General features: G+C 32.9%; 1 protein-coding gene across 1 annotated transcript in view; it reads left to right on the forward strand.

Moving 5' to 3' along the window:
- Positions 1-18405, forward strand: part of LOC118201133 (nose resistant to fluoxetine protein 6-like) — a 102870-nt gene that overhangs the window by 44433 nt on the left and 40032 nt on the right. The window contains exons 2-4 of the mRNA XM_035373169.2: positions 8753-8997; positions 13722-13833; positions 16686-16773. Coding sequence (XP_035229060.2) covers positions 8753-8997; positions 13722-13833; positions 16686-16773 — 445 coding nt within the window. The remainder of the gene's footprint in view (positions 1-8752; positions 8998-13721; positions 13834-16685; positions 16774-18405) is intronic.

Raw genomic sequence — 18405 nt, forward strand, 5'->3', positions numbered from 1 at the left:
TTGACGAAAACCACTACAAAATGGAATTAATCACAAACTTGCAACGGGAGAGGTTACAACCTCTCCACCACAAGCTATGATACAATGATTTACCAGATTAACCTAAGCGCAAGCGCTTCATGGGGGCGTTCTGTGCTTGTTATTGTCATAAGTCGTGTCATAGTAACCATTAATGGAAGAAAATACTTATCGTATTTTATCCCGGCCAGATGTTCCAAGCCCCATAAACGTATACTTACTTCATTGCAAGTATTCTTTATGTATACACGCGAGTATTTTACCAGGAGTTAAAAATGCTTATTATCGCAGCAAAACCGTAATCAATCCCGATGTTCAGTATAATAAAAATTTACATGAAAAGTTTCAAGTTTCTTTATAAAACGGGGAGTTTTTTCCGAAAACGGATACTAAACAAAACACCTTGTGAAAATCAAAACGAATCACGCACTTTTCTCTGTATCAATCTTAGCAGTGAGTTGAAGACTTAGAATTTTAAAACCAAGTCCGCTATAACCAGATTTGATACCGTAGCACGATTTCATTGCCTAGCACAATTTGTGTCATTTATGATTGTTGCATCAGGTTCTTCTATTTACAATAAAATTAATGTAAAATTCCTTACCTGCTGCATCTTTAGTGTTCACGACGCCAGGCTTCTAATAATCACGTTTTCAGTAAGAGTTTCTATTACTGCTAACAAGCCATCTTGTCTTTTAATTATTTATTGAAATAAAAAGCTAATATACTCTATTTACAAGGTAGGTGATAACTATTTTAAGACAGTACATTTTTAGTTCTGAGTCTTTACGCTCCTCCGAGCGGTTCCAATCTCTACTAGTTCTCGGAACTTAATTACAGCAAAAGTAAAGGAAGAGATGCCCGCCACCTAGTGGCAAGAATGTGACATCCTCCCACCTTTTGATTTTACCTCGATAAGATGGGAAAATCAAAACAAAATTTATCAATAATCAAACAAAAATTCAAGTACAACTTTCACAAATATGAAAAGTAACAAATGCTCTAAAATTAATACTTACAAAGAAGGATTACACATCTAAACATTTTCTGCATTACATTCATACCATATCCAGATAACATGTTCCAATTGACGACTGTTAGGACAATTAAAATTCTAAAATACTGAAAAGAAACAAAAATTAGTATAGCTATTTAAAAATATGTAACAGGTTTTACAGTTTTACATCCATATCTAGTTTGATAGTTCATATCACTGTCACACTTATCGGCAGAGTTTTTTCTGTTCATGGTGAAGTCACTAAACAAGTTAGGTCTATCAAGTTCGAGAGGATAAATACGTTTCACAGGTCTTAGGAGTTCACCCGTTGCAGTTTTCACTTTGACAACACGTACTTCGTTGTCTTTCCCAGGATATAGTTCTACAACACGACCTATTGGCCAATCTATTCTCTTCTTGTTGTCGCTGCTGACAAACACCAAGTCATTTTTGTTGATAGTCCGAGTAGATCGCTTAGATGGTTTTTGCACTAGGATAGCTAAATATTCATCACGTAATCTTTTGCGAAAATGTTCTCTTAAGTTCTGCAAGAACTTGTATCTTTTTGTCAGATTGATGGTATCCAGGTAGTCTAAGTCTGGTACTCCGACGTCGTGCACATCTTGTAGAAACATTGAAGGAGTTAGTACCGTAAGATCATTTGGATCTTCTGAAAGGTACGTAAGGGGTCTTGAGTTAATCACTGATTCGATATCACAAAGTATAGTCAACATTTCCTCGTAAGAGACACAGGACTTGCCGAGAACATTTCTCAACATCTTCTTCACTGTTTGTACCAACCTCTCCCACCAACCGCCCCACCATGAAGCAGTTGGGGGATTAAACTTCCACTGTATTCTCATACTAGTTGAATTACATTCTATTTCTTTCCAATCTATCGATCTTAAAAGATTTTCAGTTCCAACGAAATTAGTGCCATTGTCGCTGTAAATAATACTTGGACGACCTCTTCTGGCAATAAATCTCCTTAATCCCAAGATGAACGCATTTGTTGATAAACTTTCTATCAGTTCAAGATGTATCGCGCGATAGACCGCGCAAGTAAAGAGCAAGATCCATGCCTTTTTTCCTTTTCGTAAATAAAGAGGACCGGCTACATCGACTCCGGTCACTTCAAACACCAGAGCATCTCTAACTCGATCTTCAGGAAGAGGTGCTGGAACAGTCTCTATATTCTTTGCGCTATATCTTCTACAGCGAACACACTTCATAAGAACTTTACGTACTGTTTTTCTTCCTCTCAGGACCCAGAATTTCTGTCGAATATTGGCTAGTACGAATTGCACACCAGCGTGGGATAGTCACAAATGGTAATCTAAAATTAACCTATGAACTAAGTCATGATTTGAGGGCAATACAATTGGACAGAGAAAATTTTCTTCTTCTTCTCTTCTAGTAATCTTGGTCTTTAACCGAATAAGGCCATCTGAGTCAAAAAAAGTACAAAGGTTGCTAACTTTTAGTTCTTTGCCAAATGCTTCTATTTGTATTATCTTGCATATTTTCTTTTCTACAGTTTCTATTTCAGGGACCGTGAGTTCTCCTGATTGTTTAGAATCTGGTCTTCTGCAGTTGTTGATAAATCTGCATATCCAAGCAGTTATTCTTAACATTTTATGGTAAGATGAATATTTCTCAAAAAAATGTTCTACCCTTTGCGTATTTAGTGCAGAAATGACTGATTTCCTTTTTTCTGAATTTACTATTTCCATATCCGGTATTTCCCTTTGTCTAGGCCATTCTTCCTGATTTTTCTTCAGCCAGTCGGGGCCCTCCCACCATCTAACTACTAAAAGTTGTTTAGCGGTGCAACCTCTTGATGGGAGGTCAGCTGGATTTTTTGTTCCAGCAATATGTTTCCACGTTTTTGGATCCGTCAGTTTCCTAATCTCCCTGACTCTGTTTTCCACAAAGACAGCCCAGACAATCTCTTCCCTTTGAATCCATGTCAAAACTGTTGTAGAATCCGTCCAAAAATGCGTTTCCATATTTTGCCATTGCAAACCATTTAAAACAGAAGAGCATAGTCTGGCACCTATCGTGGCAGCTATCAATTCCAGACGAGGGATCGTAATAGATTTTACGGGAGCTACTCTAGACTTCGATGCCAACAGATGAACTTCAACTCCAGAATTCGTCACAGTTCTCAAGAAAACTGCAGCAGCATACGCATTACTACTGGCATCACAGAATGTGTGAATGCTGCAGAACTTCCTATTGTCCTTGCTGGAATGTATCCAACGTAGGAGGGATATTTCTTTTAAGAGAAAAAGGCTTTTATACCAATTCACAAAATTTTGTTTTGTACTCTCGTCGACTTCAGTATCCCAAGAAATTCCTGTTTTCCATAGGTTCTGCAACAATACTTTAGGATACAAGAGAACAGGACTCACAATACCAATAGGATCAAATATTTTGTGTGTTACAGCGAGAATTGTTCTCTTCGTTATTATACCCATTTCAAAATCTTCTAGCCAATTCAGATTCAAAGTTAAATTATCTTTCTGACAGTTCCATAACAGACCCAATACGGGTGAAATAGTTTCCTGTTTCAGGTTGTCTCCGTTATGTAACCAACCTCGAAGATTAAACTTTCCTTCATACATTATTTCTCGAGATTTTTCTATAAACGGGATCATCTCGGATTCTTTGTCAAAACTGGCAACAACGTTATCTACGTAGAAGCTACGCAAGAGTTTAGCTATCATCTCCGTATCATATGAGGAATTTTTCATGTACTTTTGTAGATGGAATTCTATAACAGCTGCCAAAAGGAAAGGACTACTCTTAACCCCAAATACTACTCTAGTATGACGAAATACTTTCGTTTTCTTTTGTTCCACATCATCCCACCAGAAAAACCGAAGCCAATCTCTATCTTGAGGCCTTACACTGATCTGTAAGAAAGCCTTTTCAATGTCTGCTATAGCAGCAAACTTGCCTTCCCGAAATCTCAACAAAAGAGAAGGAATTAGTTCTATCAAATTTGGTCCACACTCCACACACTGATTTAGAGAAGGAGACAATTGTTTCCTCGCAGACGCATCAAACACCGGTCGAATTGGTGTTGAGCCATTTTCTTTGATCACCGGTCTATGTGGCAAATAATGTCCATAGTCAACCGCAATATTTTCTTTAACTTCTTCGATCACTCCTAAGTTACACCAGTCATTAAAAATTGCATTGTATGAAGAAAATAAATTTTGAGATAAAAGTTTCTGGGTAGTAGATTGTAGACGTTTCAACGCTAAATCCTTGTGGGTGGAGAGTGGTACATGATTCTCCGCCCACGGAAGTGCGACTTCATAACGCCCTTCTTCGTTTAGAGATACAGAATTTTCGAATTGCAATTTTGCTTGCAAATCCCTTTCCTCTCTAGCCTTTTTTGTAACTGGATCTGTTATTCCGATAACATCAAGCCTCCACAGTTCTGACAACGTGGCATCAGAAATATGTAAAGATAACGAAAGCGTGGAAAAGGAATTTTCTATTTCATAATTGTCAGTGTTCGCTTTCCCCATGACTGTCCACCCAAGTCTTGTACTTACAGCAACTAATCTTCCCCAAGGAAGAACTTCGATTTTACCAGTAAATAAATTTGCAGCAATATCTGCCCCTAACAACAAATGAATCTCTTGGGGGTTCTCCTGGAATAATCTGCAATTTCCATTTTCAAAAACATCACTGACGTAAATTCCTCTTCTTCTAAGTTCCCCAATCCAGTGTATATTTTTGATTTTAGGGACCGAAGAACATATTTTTCTTTCATCCAATACATTGATTTCGCAATTATACCGTTTATCTACGCTACCCAATTTTATTCTATAACGTTTATGTTTTCCCGAAACTTCTATGCCACCGAAAAGTCCGTGGGTTACACTTTGTTCACCTAAGCTTCTTAATTGTAACCTTTCTGCTGCGTACCTGCTTATGTATGAGTTTTGACTTCCGGTGTCAATTATCGCTCGAACAAATTGGTTATTCCCTCTTCCATATATGCGAACAATTAAAGTTTGCAAATATACTTCTGAACATCATGCTTGATTTGAAAGTACTTTATTTTCTATCTGTTTGCCTTTTTTAATTTCCGAAACTTCGACAGAAGGATTTTGTTTATTACACATAATAGTTGCATGTTGTTTTTTACAAATAGAACAAGTTATTTTTGTTCTACAGTTTTGAGCCAAATGGTGTAATTTTAGGCATTTATAGCAAGCACATTTTCTTTTTAAAATGTCCCTTTTTTCTTGTAATGATAAGCCGGAAACGAAACTACAGTCATAAATCTTGTGGAATTGATTACAGAAGACGCAGTTCATATTTTCCTCTCTGCATTCGGATTTTGTAAACAAATCAGTAGCGGTCGGAATCTTTGGTTTATTATGTCTATTTGAGAAACCATATGCGCTTTTCGTTCCAGGGGGGGAAGAAGACTGTCGCCGATCGGATACTTTTTGCTGTTGCGAAACCGTTGACCTCGTGCGTTCACGGGATGAAAGTTCTGCGTGTAAAAATGACATTAAATCTTTTATGTTATAATCGGTGCCAACATTTTGTGTTCTATGAAATTCAAGCGTTAATTCTGAAGGCAATAACTTCAAAATCATCGGACACAGCAAAGCGCTGAAGATTCCGATACAACATCTAACGCTTCGAGACATCTAATCTGTGTTTGTACTTTATCATACAAGTTACGAAATGTTTTTATGTCATTCGCATTTTTTAATGATTCAATATTCAGCAAATTATTCATGTGCGCATTAATAAGAATGTCTCTCCTTCCAAAACGGTCGTGTAAGATTTGAATTGCTGAATCATAATGCTTTGGAGATAAAGGAAGTAGTTGAACGCAGCTAGCAGCTGTTCCTCCTAAATATGCTTTCAGGTAATTAAATTTGTCTACTTTGTTCAATGATTCGTTATTATGTATTGAGGACTCAAAACTATTCCAAAAAGTAAGCCATTGACTACTGTTCCCATAAAATACGGGAATCGAAAGTTTTGGTAATTTAACATTAAGTGTACCTTTTATATTTTGCTGTGTGTTCGGTGCATTTAAGTCATGATTAAGTTCCTTAATCCGTTTCTTAAGCCTGAATTTATTTCCATAACGTTATCTTCTCGCGATATTGTTCTGTAATTTCGAATTCATCTACACTCAGAATTGGTTCAACTTCCACATCGGCATTAGATAGCGTTTCGGTTTTAGCATTAAGCTGTTCTAACAATTCTTCGAGCTCATTAATACTACCTTCAGATTTATTTAATTCGCTTTCGATTTTCTTAAATAGTTTTGTAACGGCAGTTCTTAAGATACTTCTTTTCTTTTTTAATTTATCTACTTCAGCCATTATCTTTCTTAGATTCAAACACTTACACAAAAATATACGTCTCATGAAAAACAAATATTTAACTCTTACTTAGAAAACAAAATTATTCTTTTGCTGAATACTTCAAGAAAAAGTATTAAAATCTTCAATTTTAATATTCAGCTTTTGAATTCACTTTATTAGAACTTTTCAAAAAACCTAGCGTCCCTGTTCGGGCGCCATAATAATGCTGCATCAGGTTCTTCTATTTACAATAAAATTAATGTAAAATTCCTTACCTGCTGAATCTTTAGTGTTCACGACGCCAGGCTTCTAATAATCACGTTTTCAGTAAGAGTTTCTATTACTGCTAACAAGCTATCTTGTCTTTTAATTATTTATTGAAATAAAAAGCTAATATACACTATTTACAAGGTAGGTGATAACTATTTTAAGACAGTACATTTTTAGTTCTGAGTCTTTACGCTCCTCCGAGCGGTTCCAATCTCTACTGGTTCTCGGAACTTAATTACAGCAAAAGTAAAGGAAGAGATGCCCGCCACCTAGTGGCAAGAATGTGACAATGATCATCATGCAGTAGTTCGAATGCTCCTTTGCAGTTTGCTAACGATTACTTCAGCATTTCAGAATATGCGCAGACACCTCGGATCCAGCGAAGAGAAGACTGAGATGTCGCCATTAAATTATTCTTCGAAAAACAAATTACCGGTATATTTTTAAATCCAATAACAGTTTATATTTAATGTCATTTTTAAAATGTTTATTTCGCATGAAAATATAACTATTCCTATACACATTCTCAAGATAACAATGAAAAAAGTTCTGGAACCACCGCATCAGCGATTCCTTGAGATCTTATATCTTCAGCTTGACTCCTATGGATTTCAGGATATACAGAAATTGTCTCATATATATTTGTAGAGAGAGAGAAGACACAAAGAACAACATACTACATCACTCGATGAAATTAAATCTGATTCCTTTAGAAAGTATTGTAGACCACTTACGGCTCCCCCCCCCCCATCATTATAAATGCGTCCACAGTGCCTACCGTTCTTTCGCTTTTGCAACGCGGGCAAAAAAATCTCCAGCGAGTTCAATAATCTCTTTCCTTTACAAATCATCACATGAAGAAATCCAAAGAGGTCAACACCGGCCAACGCCACAGAGAGAAAAAGGGGTCAAGTTCGCTCCGCGCCAGTCTTCCCGGCAAATAAAACTTTTTGAGTTTTTTCCAACAATGTTAACTACAGCGTAATAAACACATTAATTTTGATATATGTGTCATTCATTTTTCATCACTTTTTTCCCAGGTACCCAGTATATGCAGATATATGTGTCATTCATTTTTCATCACTTTTTTCCCAGGTACCCAGTATATGCAGATATATGTAAGAATTGTAAGGATTGGAGGCTCCCTTCAGCCCACCTGGACACGAGTGTCCCCATAGCTCAAAAGAAGGGGCCCCGTATCTCCACAAACGAGGGCAGCCAGTAACCCAGCCACCCCCAAACAACAAACAAAAATACTAAATCAAAACTAAATAAGCACATCTAACACAAAATTACAGACTAACAAACAAACAAAAAAATCCATAAACACAAATTCACAACACAGAACACCACAGATATCCAAAACCCACGCAAATACAAAATTCAATTTTAACAGAAGATTCCTACTAGTGCCCTGTTTTCATTCATAAACTTCATTAGAGCAATAGAATATGATTTAAAAACTTTAAAATTAATGACACTTCATTAAAATCAGTAATGTTAAAAATCTGTCTAATAGGGGCTGTTAAACTACAATCAACCACAAAATGCCTAGCATCACCATAAACCTGACAACTATTACATAATTTATTTTCCTGCAGATTAAATCGGTTGAAATAGAACAGAAACCTACCATGTCCAGTTAAAACCTGATTAACATCAATATTGTTTATACATTTCATTTTATTTGTGATTTTAATTAGTTCCATAAAACACATACATAGCGAATTCTCCAGAGTAAAAAAGAAAAAAGAAAAAACTAATCTCAAGCTCAGTCATCCAGTGAATTGGATCTGTTACAGAATACCTAAAATCAGATTTCACCGCACACCACGTTTAGATGTATCTGCCTCTGAAAAATTGAATTTTACATAATTAATTTCTATCCATTTTACTGTAGTCATATGTTATTTTGAAGCAGGTGATATGAAAAATGTGGAATATCCTTGCTGAGACTCGAACCAGGACCTCTCGAATACACATCGAGTGTGCTATCGTTACACTACGAAAGCATGAAAAAGGAGGGAGAAAATTGCCTTATAGTACTGTAGTTAGACTTTTATGTCAATTTACGCACGTGAAATTTTATTGCAATCAAATTATATCTTTTCAGTTATCGATGCCTCTGGAAAAATACCTCCAGGTATCTTGGAAGGAACTTCTCTCTCTATTGGTGACTATGATGAGTGTTTGGATATAGAAGTAGGAAGAAGGGATGATCGTCCACTTAGGCCAGAAGATGTTGCTTTCAGAGGACAATACTGTTTACTGGAAAGTCACAGGCCGGAAGGAATTCAGAAAGCTATCGATGATTTTCAGCATGGTAATAAAGAATCACCTATTGCTAAAACTAAAACTGTAAGTGTTAAGTTCGTTTTTTGCGCATATTAGATAACTTTATTTAATTGCTGTATTTCTTTACCATGCATTGTTTACCATTTGATGGATATATTAATGGATGGTAAATAAAGTAACAAGCGTCTTCTGCTTGTAATTTTTAAAAATTCTTAAAGCATCACTTTTTTTTTAACTTGAACTTTCGATTCCAATTAATTTACACAGGGAAACTATACTTAACTTCAATTCAAATATGAGACCTTTTAGTTTTATGAAATATAAAATTAATAAATTCCAAAATGACATTTCATTTTCCCTCTCGAACATTTTACTTGCAAAATATTATCATTTAGTTACAGATATTTTAACTTATAAGGAAATCATAGAAACGGAATTATAAGGCTTTACTTTATTATTAGTCCAAAGGGGCTTTGTCCCTGAAGGACTATTGTTTTCGTTTTGCGATTCTGCGTTGAATCACTCTAAATGCTCGTTTCACTTTTCAAACTGTTGCCACCACATGTTAAGAGTCCTGCATTAGATTTGACGAAATTAAATAATGAAAATTCTGCATAAATGTATGCATATTCCTCGCATTGTGATAAAACAACGGTCCATAGAGCCACCTTTTTATCTCCAGCGCGTCGAATTGTGTATCGGAAATTCTAAAGATATGCTCATTTTAAAATTATTTTGCGACATTGCTATTGAACTAAATTTTATGGTTTAAGTGGACATGATATTTAATGAATATGGAATAGGGAACATGATATTTGATGATGAACATGAATAATATTTAATATGAACATGAATAATATGGAACATGATATTTAATAAATAAAGGTAACGCACAAAACGTTAAATAAACGCGTCTTTGGGCGTAATTTAAAATCTGAAACATTTTAGATTTTTTTAAATTTATTCTTCTCTTCTTATAATAATACTTTTCTTCATTTATCTAAGAGAGTACATCCCTTAAATTTACATCTGATGTAAAGCAGAAATGCAATAAATAGAAAATTTATATTCCAAGCATATTTTCTAAATGAGAAGTTTTTTAGAAGTTGAATTCAACCAAGATTTAATTAAAATTTATTACAGAATACGCCTGCATAATGTAGAATACTGCAATTCATTTTAACTCAATTTTTGTAACTTGAGGAACTTTAATTTACTAAAATTTAAAACAAAATAAAATCTCGTTTTTTGATTCCATGTAAAAATAGCATTTTATGTAGAATATTAATAATAAAAACCAGTTATCCTGCTTTTTATTATCAACATTCTACATAAAATGGTAATAAAATTAATTAATTCTACATAAAATGTTAATTTTATTATTTTTTCATATAAGTAAATCACTGAAATCTATTGTAATAACTGTATCATAAAATGCTGGCTATTATTCACAATTTTTCCTTCAATAATTGATCAAGAGCTATATAAAAATGAATTTTTAGGTTTTATTAGATAATATGTGTTTCAGAATGTTACTCTTTAGCTATTTTATTAGCTGAGATGCTTTAGCAGTTTGTGTTTCTTGTTTGTTCCTCTAGCATAAATATATACATTTAAAAGAAACAGTATGATTAATTTCTGTCACTAATAATTAGACAGAGAAAATGGTTTGAAATAGCAAATTGTCTCACAACTGTAGTATCATAGCACTAACTGTTAGTACGTCCTAAATTTGCTGGAGCACTCCTCGTGGAATGGATTAGATAGTCTCCTACCACTCTTCCTCTACCACTAAATCACTCGAAAGGAATTTTATCTAGTTGGTATTTTAAGCCCTGCCGTGTCTTAGACACTACACAAACATCCATCTTCTCTGCAGGATTCGAACCCAGGCCCGACGGTACGGAAACCAGCATCACTAACCACTACATCGATTAGAAAGGCAGTCACTAATTACAATAGGTGAAGAGAGATAGACGCAATCATTTTTCAGTTTCTTTTCCTTTATAAACAGTGTGTGATTATTAAAAAACATTTAACTACGCTTGTTATTGAATTTTAATGAAATTTAATTCTGTAAATACATGTTGGTAATTTTTAAAGACTTTCTAAAATTAAGACACAATAACACGCCGAACAAATACTAATTCAGAAATCAAACAACAAAAATCAGCGTTATATTTTCAAATGTTCACAGGGCTAGTTTCGATGGATTTACCGAACCATCATCCTCAGCTGCAAAAGCGCAAATGAACGAGATAGAATACAATGATTAGATAAGACAAGAAAGCCTGGACAAAATGTCTAGTGAAGATACAGAATGCCTTTCTAGTGAAGAAACACAATGCCTTCATCTTCGAATGTTTTGCAGCCGAATACTGACAGATTCTCCCTTCGAAAAATTAACAAGCATATACCTTCAGTAAGAAAATTACTGAATATGTTTCAATAGCTATTATTCTATAAAGCATGATCAATACCACTACTCAAAACGTTCTCTTAAGCACTCGTTAAATATATACCCTTTTCTGATCTAACATCTTTCGTTTACACTCAAGTGCTTTTGTTTCAAAATTTCTGCAAAATTTGTTCATTTGAATTCAGATTAAGAATCTTAAAAAAAAAATAAAGTAAATAGAATTCAGGCTTTAAACACTAATGTATAGTAAAGGTAAGAAATACCTGAAACATCCCGCTGTAATCCAAGTGGAAATATTCTCGGAAGCGGATACACAAATTATCTCTTCTAAGATAAAACGGTTTCTCGTGCCTGAAAACAGGCACAATTTTAAACCACTGACCTTAAGAAAAATTCTGCAGTCTTCATACTCAGGTTCCTATTTAATACCTGAAGTAGTTTTAACTTAACTGAGATATGCATATTATTTAAATAATTAATCTCCATAAATTCAAAATACAGAACATTAAAACATGTATTTAAACTACATGTAAAAAACAGCAGTGCCAAACGAAACAGTTACATTAGGTTAATTATTAGTATTAACGTTAAATTATTAATTGCATTGCGTTAATTATTACATAATTGCACGTGAGCTCTGGGTCCACTTTTTTCCAAAAAAAAAGTTAAAATTAGAGATATTAATTAAAAACTCTTAAAAAGCTAATTTTCGCCCTCACTTTTACATGTGGCAACATTCTCGCGCACTGGAGATAAAAACCTGCTTTATTTCGAGAAGCGCTCTGCCACTGTTTGGTTCAAATCGTTGAGTATATTAATAAAAAATTTCTAAGTTTTACAATGAAATAAAAATAGCATTGCGAAATATTAAATACATTATCCGTGATTCCAAATATTCGTGAGAAGCCATTTCGATTATTTCCATCTTCGTGCGACTTTCATCTCCCGAGATATTAATTAAAAACTCTGAAAATGCTAATTTTCGCACTCATTTTCCGAGTAGCAACAACATTGCGTGGTTGGAGATAAAAATGCTTTATTTCGAAAAGTGTTGCTACTGCTCCATTTCAAATAGTACAGTTTGTTAATCAACAATTTGTAAGTTTTACGAAATCTGTATAGATAAAGAAGAATGCCTGTTTGTGTGTTTGTTTGTTCGCGTTATTCATTTCTGATGAATTATAATCAATGTTTCGCAACATTTAATTGACTAAAGTGGAATATAGGTTAAATATTGGATGGAACGTGAGCTTTTACGATCATTTGATAAGAAAGACGAAAATCACTAAAAACTGCGTGCCATTATTCCTGATATAATGAGAGAAAATTAGTTTATTTTTCTATCGAAATTTTTTATGTCACATCATATCACATCAGACTTAAAAATATATGACTATGAATCGCATTTTTTGCATCGTTATTTACAGCGATATCATTCTCTCTGTTGGTAGATGCATTTATCTCAATCTAACTTGAGTGCTTACCGCGTACTTCCGCTAGTTTAAAATAAAGAAACAAAATGAAAAGAAAGCGCGGAAAAGGGAAATAATTTAAAAATTACACTTTCTCACATATATTGCTCGATATAAAAACTTTTATGAAAAGAGATTTTCCGATATAAAAACATTCCGTGCTGATCTTAGGGACATTTGACCAGAAATCGCTGTCCTGATGATACAAGCAAAATAAAAAGTATTATTTTTCTAGGCTTATTTGATTCAAGGATTTTACTAGTTAAGAGAACTCCGATACCCTTGTAGGTTTATTTAGCACAAGGATATAGTTAGTAATGCCCTTGTACTAAGTCAATAAGTCACTGAAACTGCTTTCTTTTCGTAATGTCTCCATATATACCATAGCTCTGTTGCTTACTACAAAAGGAAGATTTAAACTTCTTTCCTGGTGTGATTTAATTCAAAGAATGATTCATGTTTTCAATTTATAATTCTTACCAGAATGTCAGATGCAAAAAAAAAAAAAAAAAAAAAAATAATTTCTCGTTCCACTTCTGTGGTCTCTGAACCACATGAAAATATTTGTGAGTTGACCCAACTGATCTACAAGGAACATGATTTCTTTGAAAGGAAACTTTCGATTGCTTTTAGAACAATATTTTTGTTCGAAATACGAATATATACCTAAAGAAAGAAGTGGGAAACATAAAACTGAAATTAAAAGCCAAGCTAAATATTAATTAAAAACAAAGGAAAATTTTAAAATATGATTCGGTTTGAGTTAAAAGAATTACAAGCTAATAAATTTAAGTACCAAGAATTGTGCTAAATTTTCTTGTAAAAATGAAATAATTAACAGTGATTTTTAAGGTAATTTATTAGAAACTTAGTTTATATTTATGTTTTTATTTCAGTTTCTGAATATGTTTGTCAGGTACAAACATCTTACAAATTCTACATTTAAGCTGGGTGTTTGTGTCCCTTCAAAATGCTCAGTCGAAGATTTGGAAAGCATTCTAGGAACAGGTAACACCATGACTTATTTATTTATTTATTTTTATTTTCTTCAATTAAAATTACAAATCACAAACATTCTTTCAAAATTTCTGTTTATGGAATAGCATACAATATATATTTAAATATTTCTTTACAACAGTCAATGGAAATGTAATAATAATTAAAAATAAATGCGTTAAGTGATGGATTAATTTCTTAATTTTGCACAGCCTTTTGTTTGGCATAATATAAGGCATAGTAGCTGTGATCAGTATAAGCTAAAAAATTATAACTTTTTTTCTCTTAAGTATATTTTGCGTTAATTTTAAATACTATAGTCTAAACAAGATTGCAAAATATGCTTGTGGAGCAGTTCTATTTGAAGTGTAAAAACTGTGTACTTAATTATGAACTTCGATTTCACATCCACACATTTGTTTCAACTCTCACAGCATTCCAGGAAGTACCGGCAGATTACTTCTTTTGGTAATTAACAATTCATAGATGAGCGATGGCACTATGGGATAGTTTGAATTTTCTTGAAATGATGGACTCATAGAAACATATTGCTAAAAAGGAGTTAATAATGCGGTTAGAGGGTACAAAATCTGATAAAAGTCGTTGTAGCATGGCAGAAATTCGATTTTCATCAAAGAATATCAGATCCTTTGACTCATACGCTTTTCACTTAAAACGCGATGTCACCGAATTTTCTAATGCTTATTCAACTATGTTTGTAGTAAAACGCAAACTACGCTATCCTGGGTCGCTATCCTGGGTGATGATACTTCGTACATTTCTTCAACAGACAGGAGAATGCCTCTACAGCTAAATTCAATTATTACAAATTTCAGCCCGTCACATTACGTTTCTGCGAACATTTTAAGCTTCCACGAAATGAGCTTCGAATAAATAAACAAACAATTAGATTTATTTTTATGCTTCTTAATGCTGCAATCAATCGGAAAAGCAATTTATTCTCTTGCTTGAAAATATGTTTAATTCATTAATTGCTTTCTGAAAGAAAAAAAAACAGAAACTAACAGAAATATTTCAGGTAATTTCTCATCAAATTTCTGCTTAATACTTGGGACCCAGCTTACAAGGCTTCATGTTAAATAAGTGATTTTTTTAACTGATTTCTTTTCTTTGATTCTGACGTTTCCGATTCAGATTTTCAGGGAATAAAAATTATTCATAGAGCATTTAAATAGCATAAAAATAAGTTCTTAACAAAGTAAGTTAGAATGCGGCTGATATGACCATTTGTTTATCCATTGGAAGTTCGGTTTGATTATTGTGTTAAATTTCATAAAACTGAAATTAGCTTTCCTTACAGATGAATCTTACTTAAGCTTAATTTAAGTTTCATAGTATTAAAAAGACGCTTTTGTGCTTGAAGTGTTATGTAGCTCAACTATCTTGAGCAGTTGTACTATACACACTCTCTCTCAAGCGGCAAACTGTTTAGTCTTCTGTGGAAGTAGTTCTCATAGACAGGTTGATTTAATACAAGGTAGCTTGTAACAATGTCATGACACATTGGAATATGAAATGTATATGTAAAAGGCATATGATCAAACGATAAAATCAGCAGAGTCGTAGCTAGGGTTTTCAGCGCCCAGGGACAACTGAAGATTTTACGCCCCCTACTGCTTGCCAAGGATGGAAAACATTTAATTCTAAAATGTCGTAACATCAGTTTGGCGCCCCTTGGATTCTGCGCCCGGGGACAGATGCCCCCTCTTGCCCCTCTCTAGTTACGCCCCTGAAAATCAGCTAAGTTATGAAATAGTGAATGTGATCCTAGAATGTAAAGAATAAGGTAATGTAAACAATGGTTAAAAGGGTAACATAAAAAATTGATAATGCAATGTCATTAGTTTAACTTGATTTTCAAGGACAGTGGTTTCATATGTGCTGTGATAATTTTAATAATAATTTTCATAATAATATAATAATTTTCATATGTACTGAGATAATTTTAATACTTCCATATATGCTGTATAAATTACATATTTCATATGTGCTCATAGACAGGTTGTACTTTAATACCAATACTGGTTTATGTCCTCAGAAACATAGTCGCTATCAAGGGTAAATGTTTTAGACAAAAGGTAAAACTTGGCCGTGGCAGAATTCATTGTACATAAATTCATTAACATGAGCATTTTTAAACTTAAATCGACCACAGAATTTTATCATCATTAATTGAATAGTATTATATTTTCTGCATGCAAACTGCTAATACACATAGATGCATTAAAAGATGACATCCTATCTTCTTTAAAAATTGTCATAATTTTGAAGTTGTTTACTTGTTTCTGTACACTTTCTACATAATTTTCTCGTTTCTTTATTTTCGCACTATTTCTAAACATGTTTTCTAAAAATATTGGATGCACAACGAGAAAAAAAATATAAATTTAAGCAGCATTCTCGGAACTGATGGACATACCGTTTGTCTCTAATGATCTACCTATCATGAATAAATTTAAAGACCAACTACAGCATCTTCAATCAGAATGTTGATAAAATTGTTATAAAAATGTTATAATTGTTATTAAATTTTAATTGATAAAATTGTTGTAAAATTTTAATCTGGCTAATAAAAGCTATACAGTCTTCCTCATTTAAAACAGTCTTTCATATTCGTCATAATTTTCAGTTAGTTATTATGATCATAAATTTCATAACACTGATAGTCATCTCATTTCTCATTCCCATTTGCCGGAACACAATTCCGATATGTTTGTTACGTCAGGACAACAAATGAAAAATGCTGGGCAGGTCATCTTTGTGAGAATATCTTGTACTATTAATTTCGCAAGGGAATAGAGAAGTATTGAATATAAATTTGCTTTTATTCATTGTCTTTTCAGAAGCAATGCAATTTGCAGGAAAAATTACAGTATCGTATTGCAAACAAAAAGGTCAAGAAGAAACATCAACAGAACAAATTGTTTTACTGTGAGTATTAAACATAATTTTTTTAAAATGAGAATTTATTATTTAAGAAATGAATGCTAGTATGCTTAATTTATAAAACTGTTTATTAGTTTAAGTAACACATAATATTTTGTGCTCTCTGGTTTATACAAAAAATATACTTATCGCATTTTTTAGAAGCTTGCATAATTCTCCTGCATCTTAGTGCTCCAGAGAAACTTTGTTGATCTCAACATGCACTAACTTACGAATACTCTTATAAAGTAATCAAATGCAATACTTTTATAAGGTATTCGCAAGAAAATGCATGTTAATGCATTTTGTTGGCGAGCAAAAATGAAAAGCATTAATACATACCCATTCGATCTTGAAGACTATGCTTTTGTATATCAGGATTTGAATATTTTTACTTGTTTAATAATAAAAAATGTCTAAAATATAATGGTGATAACTATTTCAAGAATACATAGTAAAAAATCTATATGCACGTTAAATTTCATAAGAGAGAATAAGGTCTGCGTTTCAGTAGTGCATGTTTTGTACGGAAAACAACAAAAAATGCCTTAGGTTGAATGCTATGGTGACCTGTTTTGCTTAAAAACAATAAAGTACTTTGATCTTCGCGTGGTAGTATGTTAATATTACGTAAATAAACATTATATTTGAAAAATATTAAAGGGAAAATGTAGTAATGATATATAAAATAAGTAAGTCGATGAACAAAATGGACAGTTTAGTCCCATAATGCAGTATTTAAGAATATTAAGCTTGGTCTGCCATCAATGCTACGAAATAATCTAAAAAAATATTATTTTTATAGCATATATGTCGCATTTGGAATGTAAGAGAATATAATTACGTATTAGTAAAGTGTTTTCTAAAGTTGTTAATGGGTAAAACGTATTCGTCCTTTTAAAAAGCACTGATTTTAGATTACATAAAAGGATTATGATTGCTCATAAATTAAACAAGTACTCTGCAAAATCATGCATTTCATTGCATAAAATAAATTTAATCCACCTAAGCAAAATAGAAGCCTTTATCTTTTTCTCGATCTTGAGCATAATTACTACTCAGACTGTTGCCCTTTGTTAAAACAACTACTAATCTAATTACCGACTAGTCTAATTACTTAACTAGCTAATGACTTAAATCAATCTAATTACTTAAAAAACTGCGGAATTTAAAAAGCAATAACCACTTTCGTTAATAATTGTTTTATTAATATGCCAGATTTTTGTATATTAAAATGTTCTAAATTTATATCGGACTAATATTTTTTTTTTAAATTTGCACTGCTATTGTAACTAATAAGAGATACTTCTAACGCTATAAATTAAGTATCTAATGCATTTTTTAAAAATTTACTTTGAACGTTTGGCATTTAAACTACTTTATGTCACAGCTGGAATCGTTTAGAGAGAAGTTTTTATTAGCAAAGAAATATTTACCTCTTACCTTTTTTTATCACGCTATCAGATGAAGAAAAAATCCATTCAAGAAATGTTCATGTCCTTTTGAATGTCTTAGTTTAAAGAAGACTTTTATTAATCGCAACATACCAAACTTACCTATCACCTCTGATAACAATGGAATACAACATTTACATTGGAAAATCTCCATAGAAGTATAATTATAAATGCTTAATTTAAG

Source organism: Stegodyphus dumicola, chromosome 9 (genome assembly GCF_044657685.1).
Source record: "Stegodyphus dumicola isolate Sdum_Otavi_A_Nest chromosome 9, ASM4465768v1".
In the NCBI taxonomy this organism is placed as follows: domain Eukaryota; kingdom Metazoa; phylum Arthropoda; class Arachnida; order Araneae; family Eresidae; genus Stegodyphus; species Stegodyphus dumicola.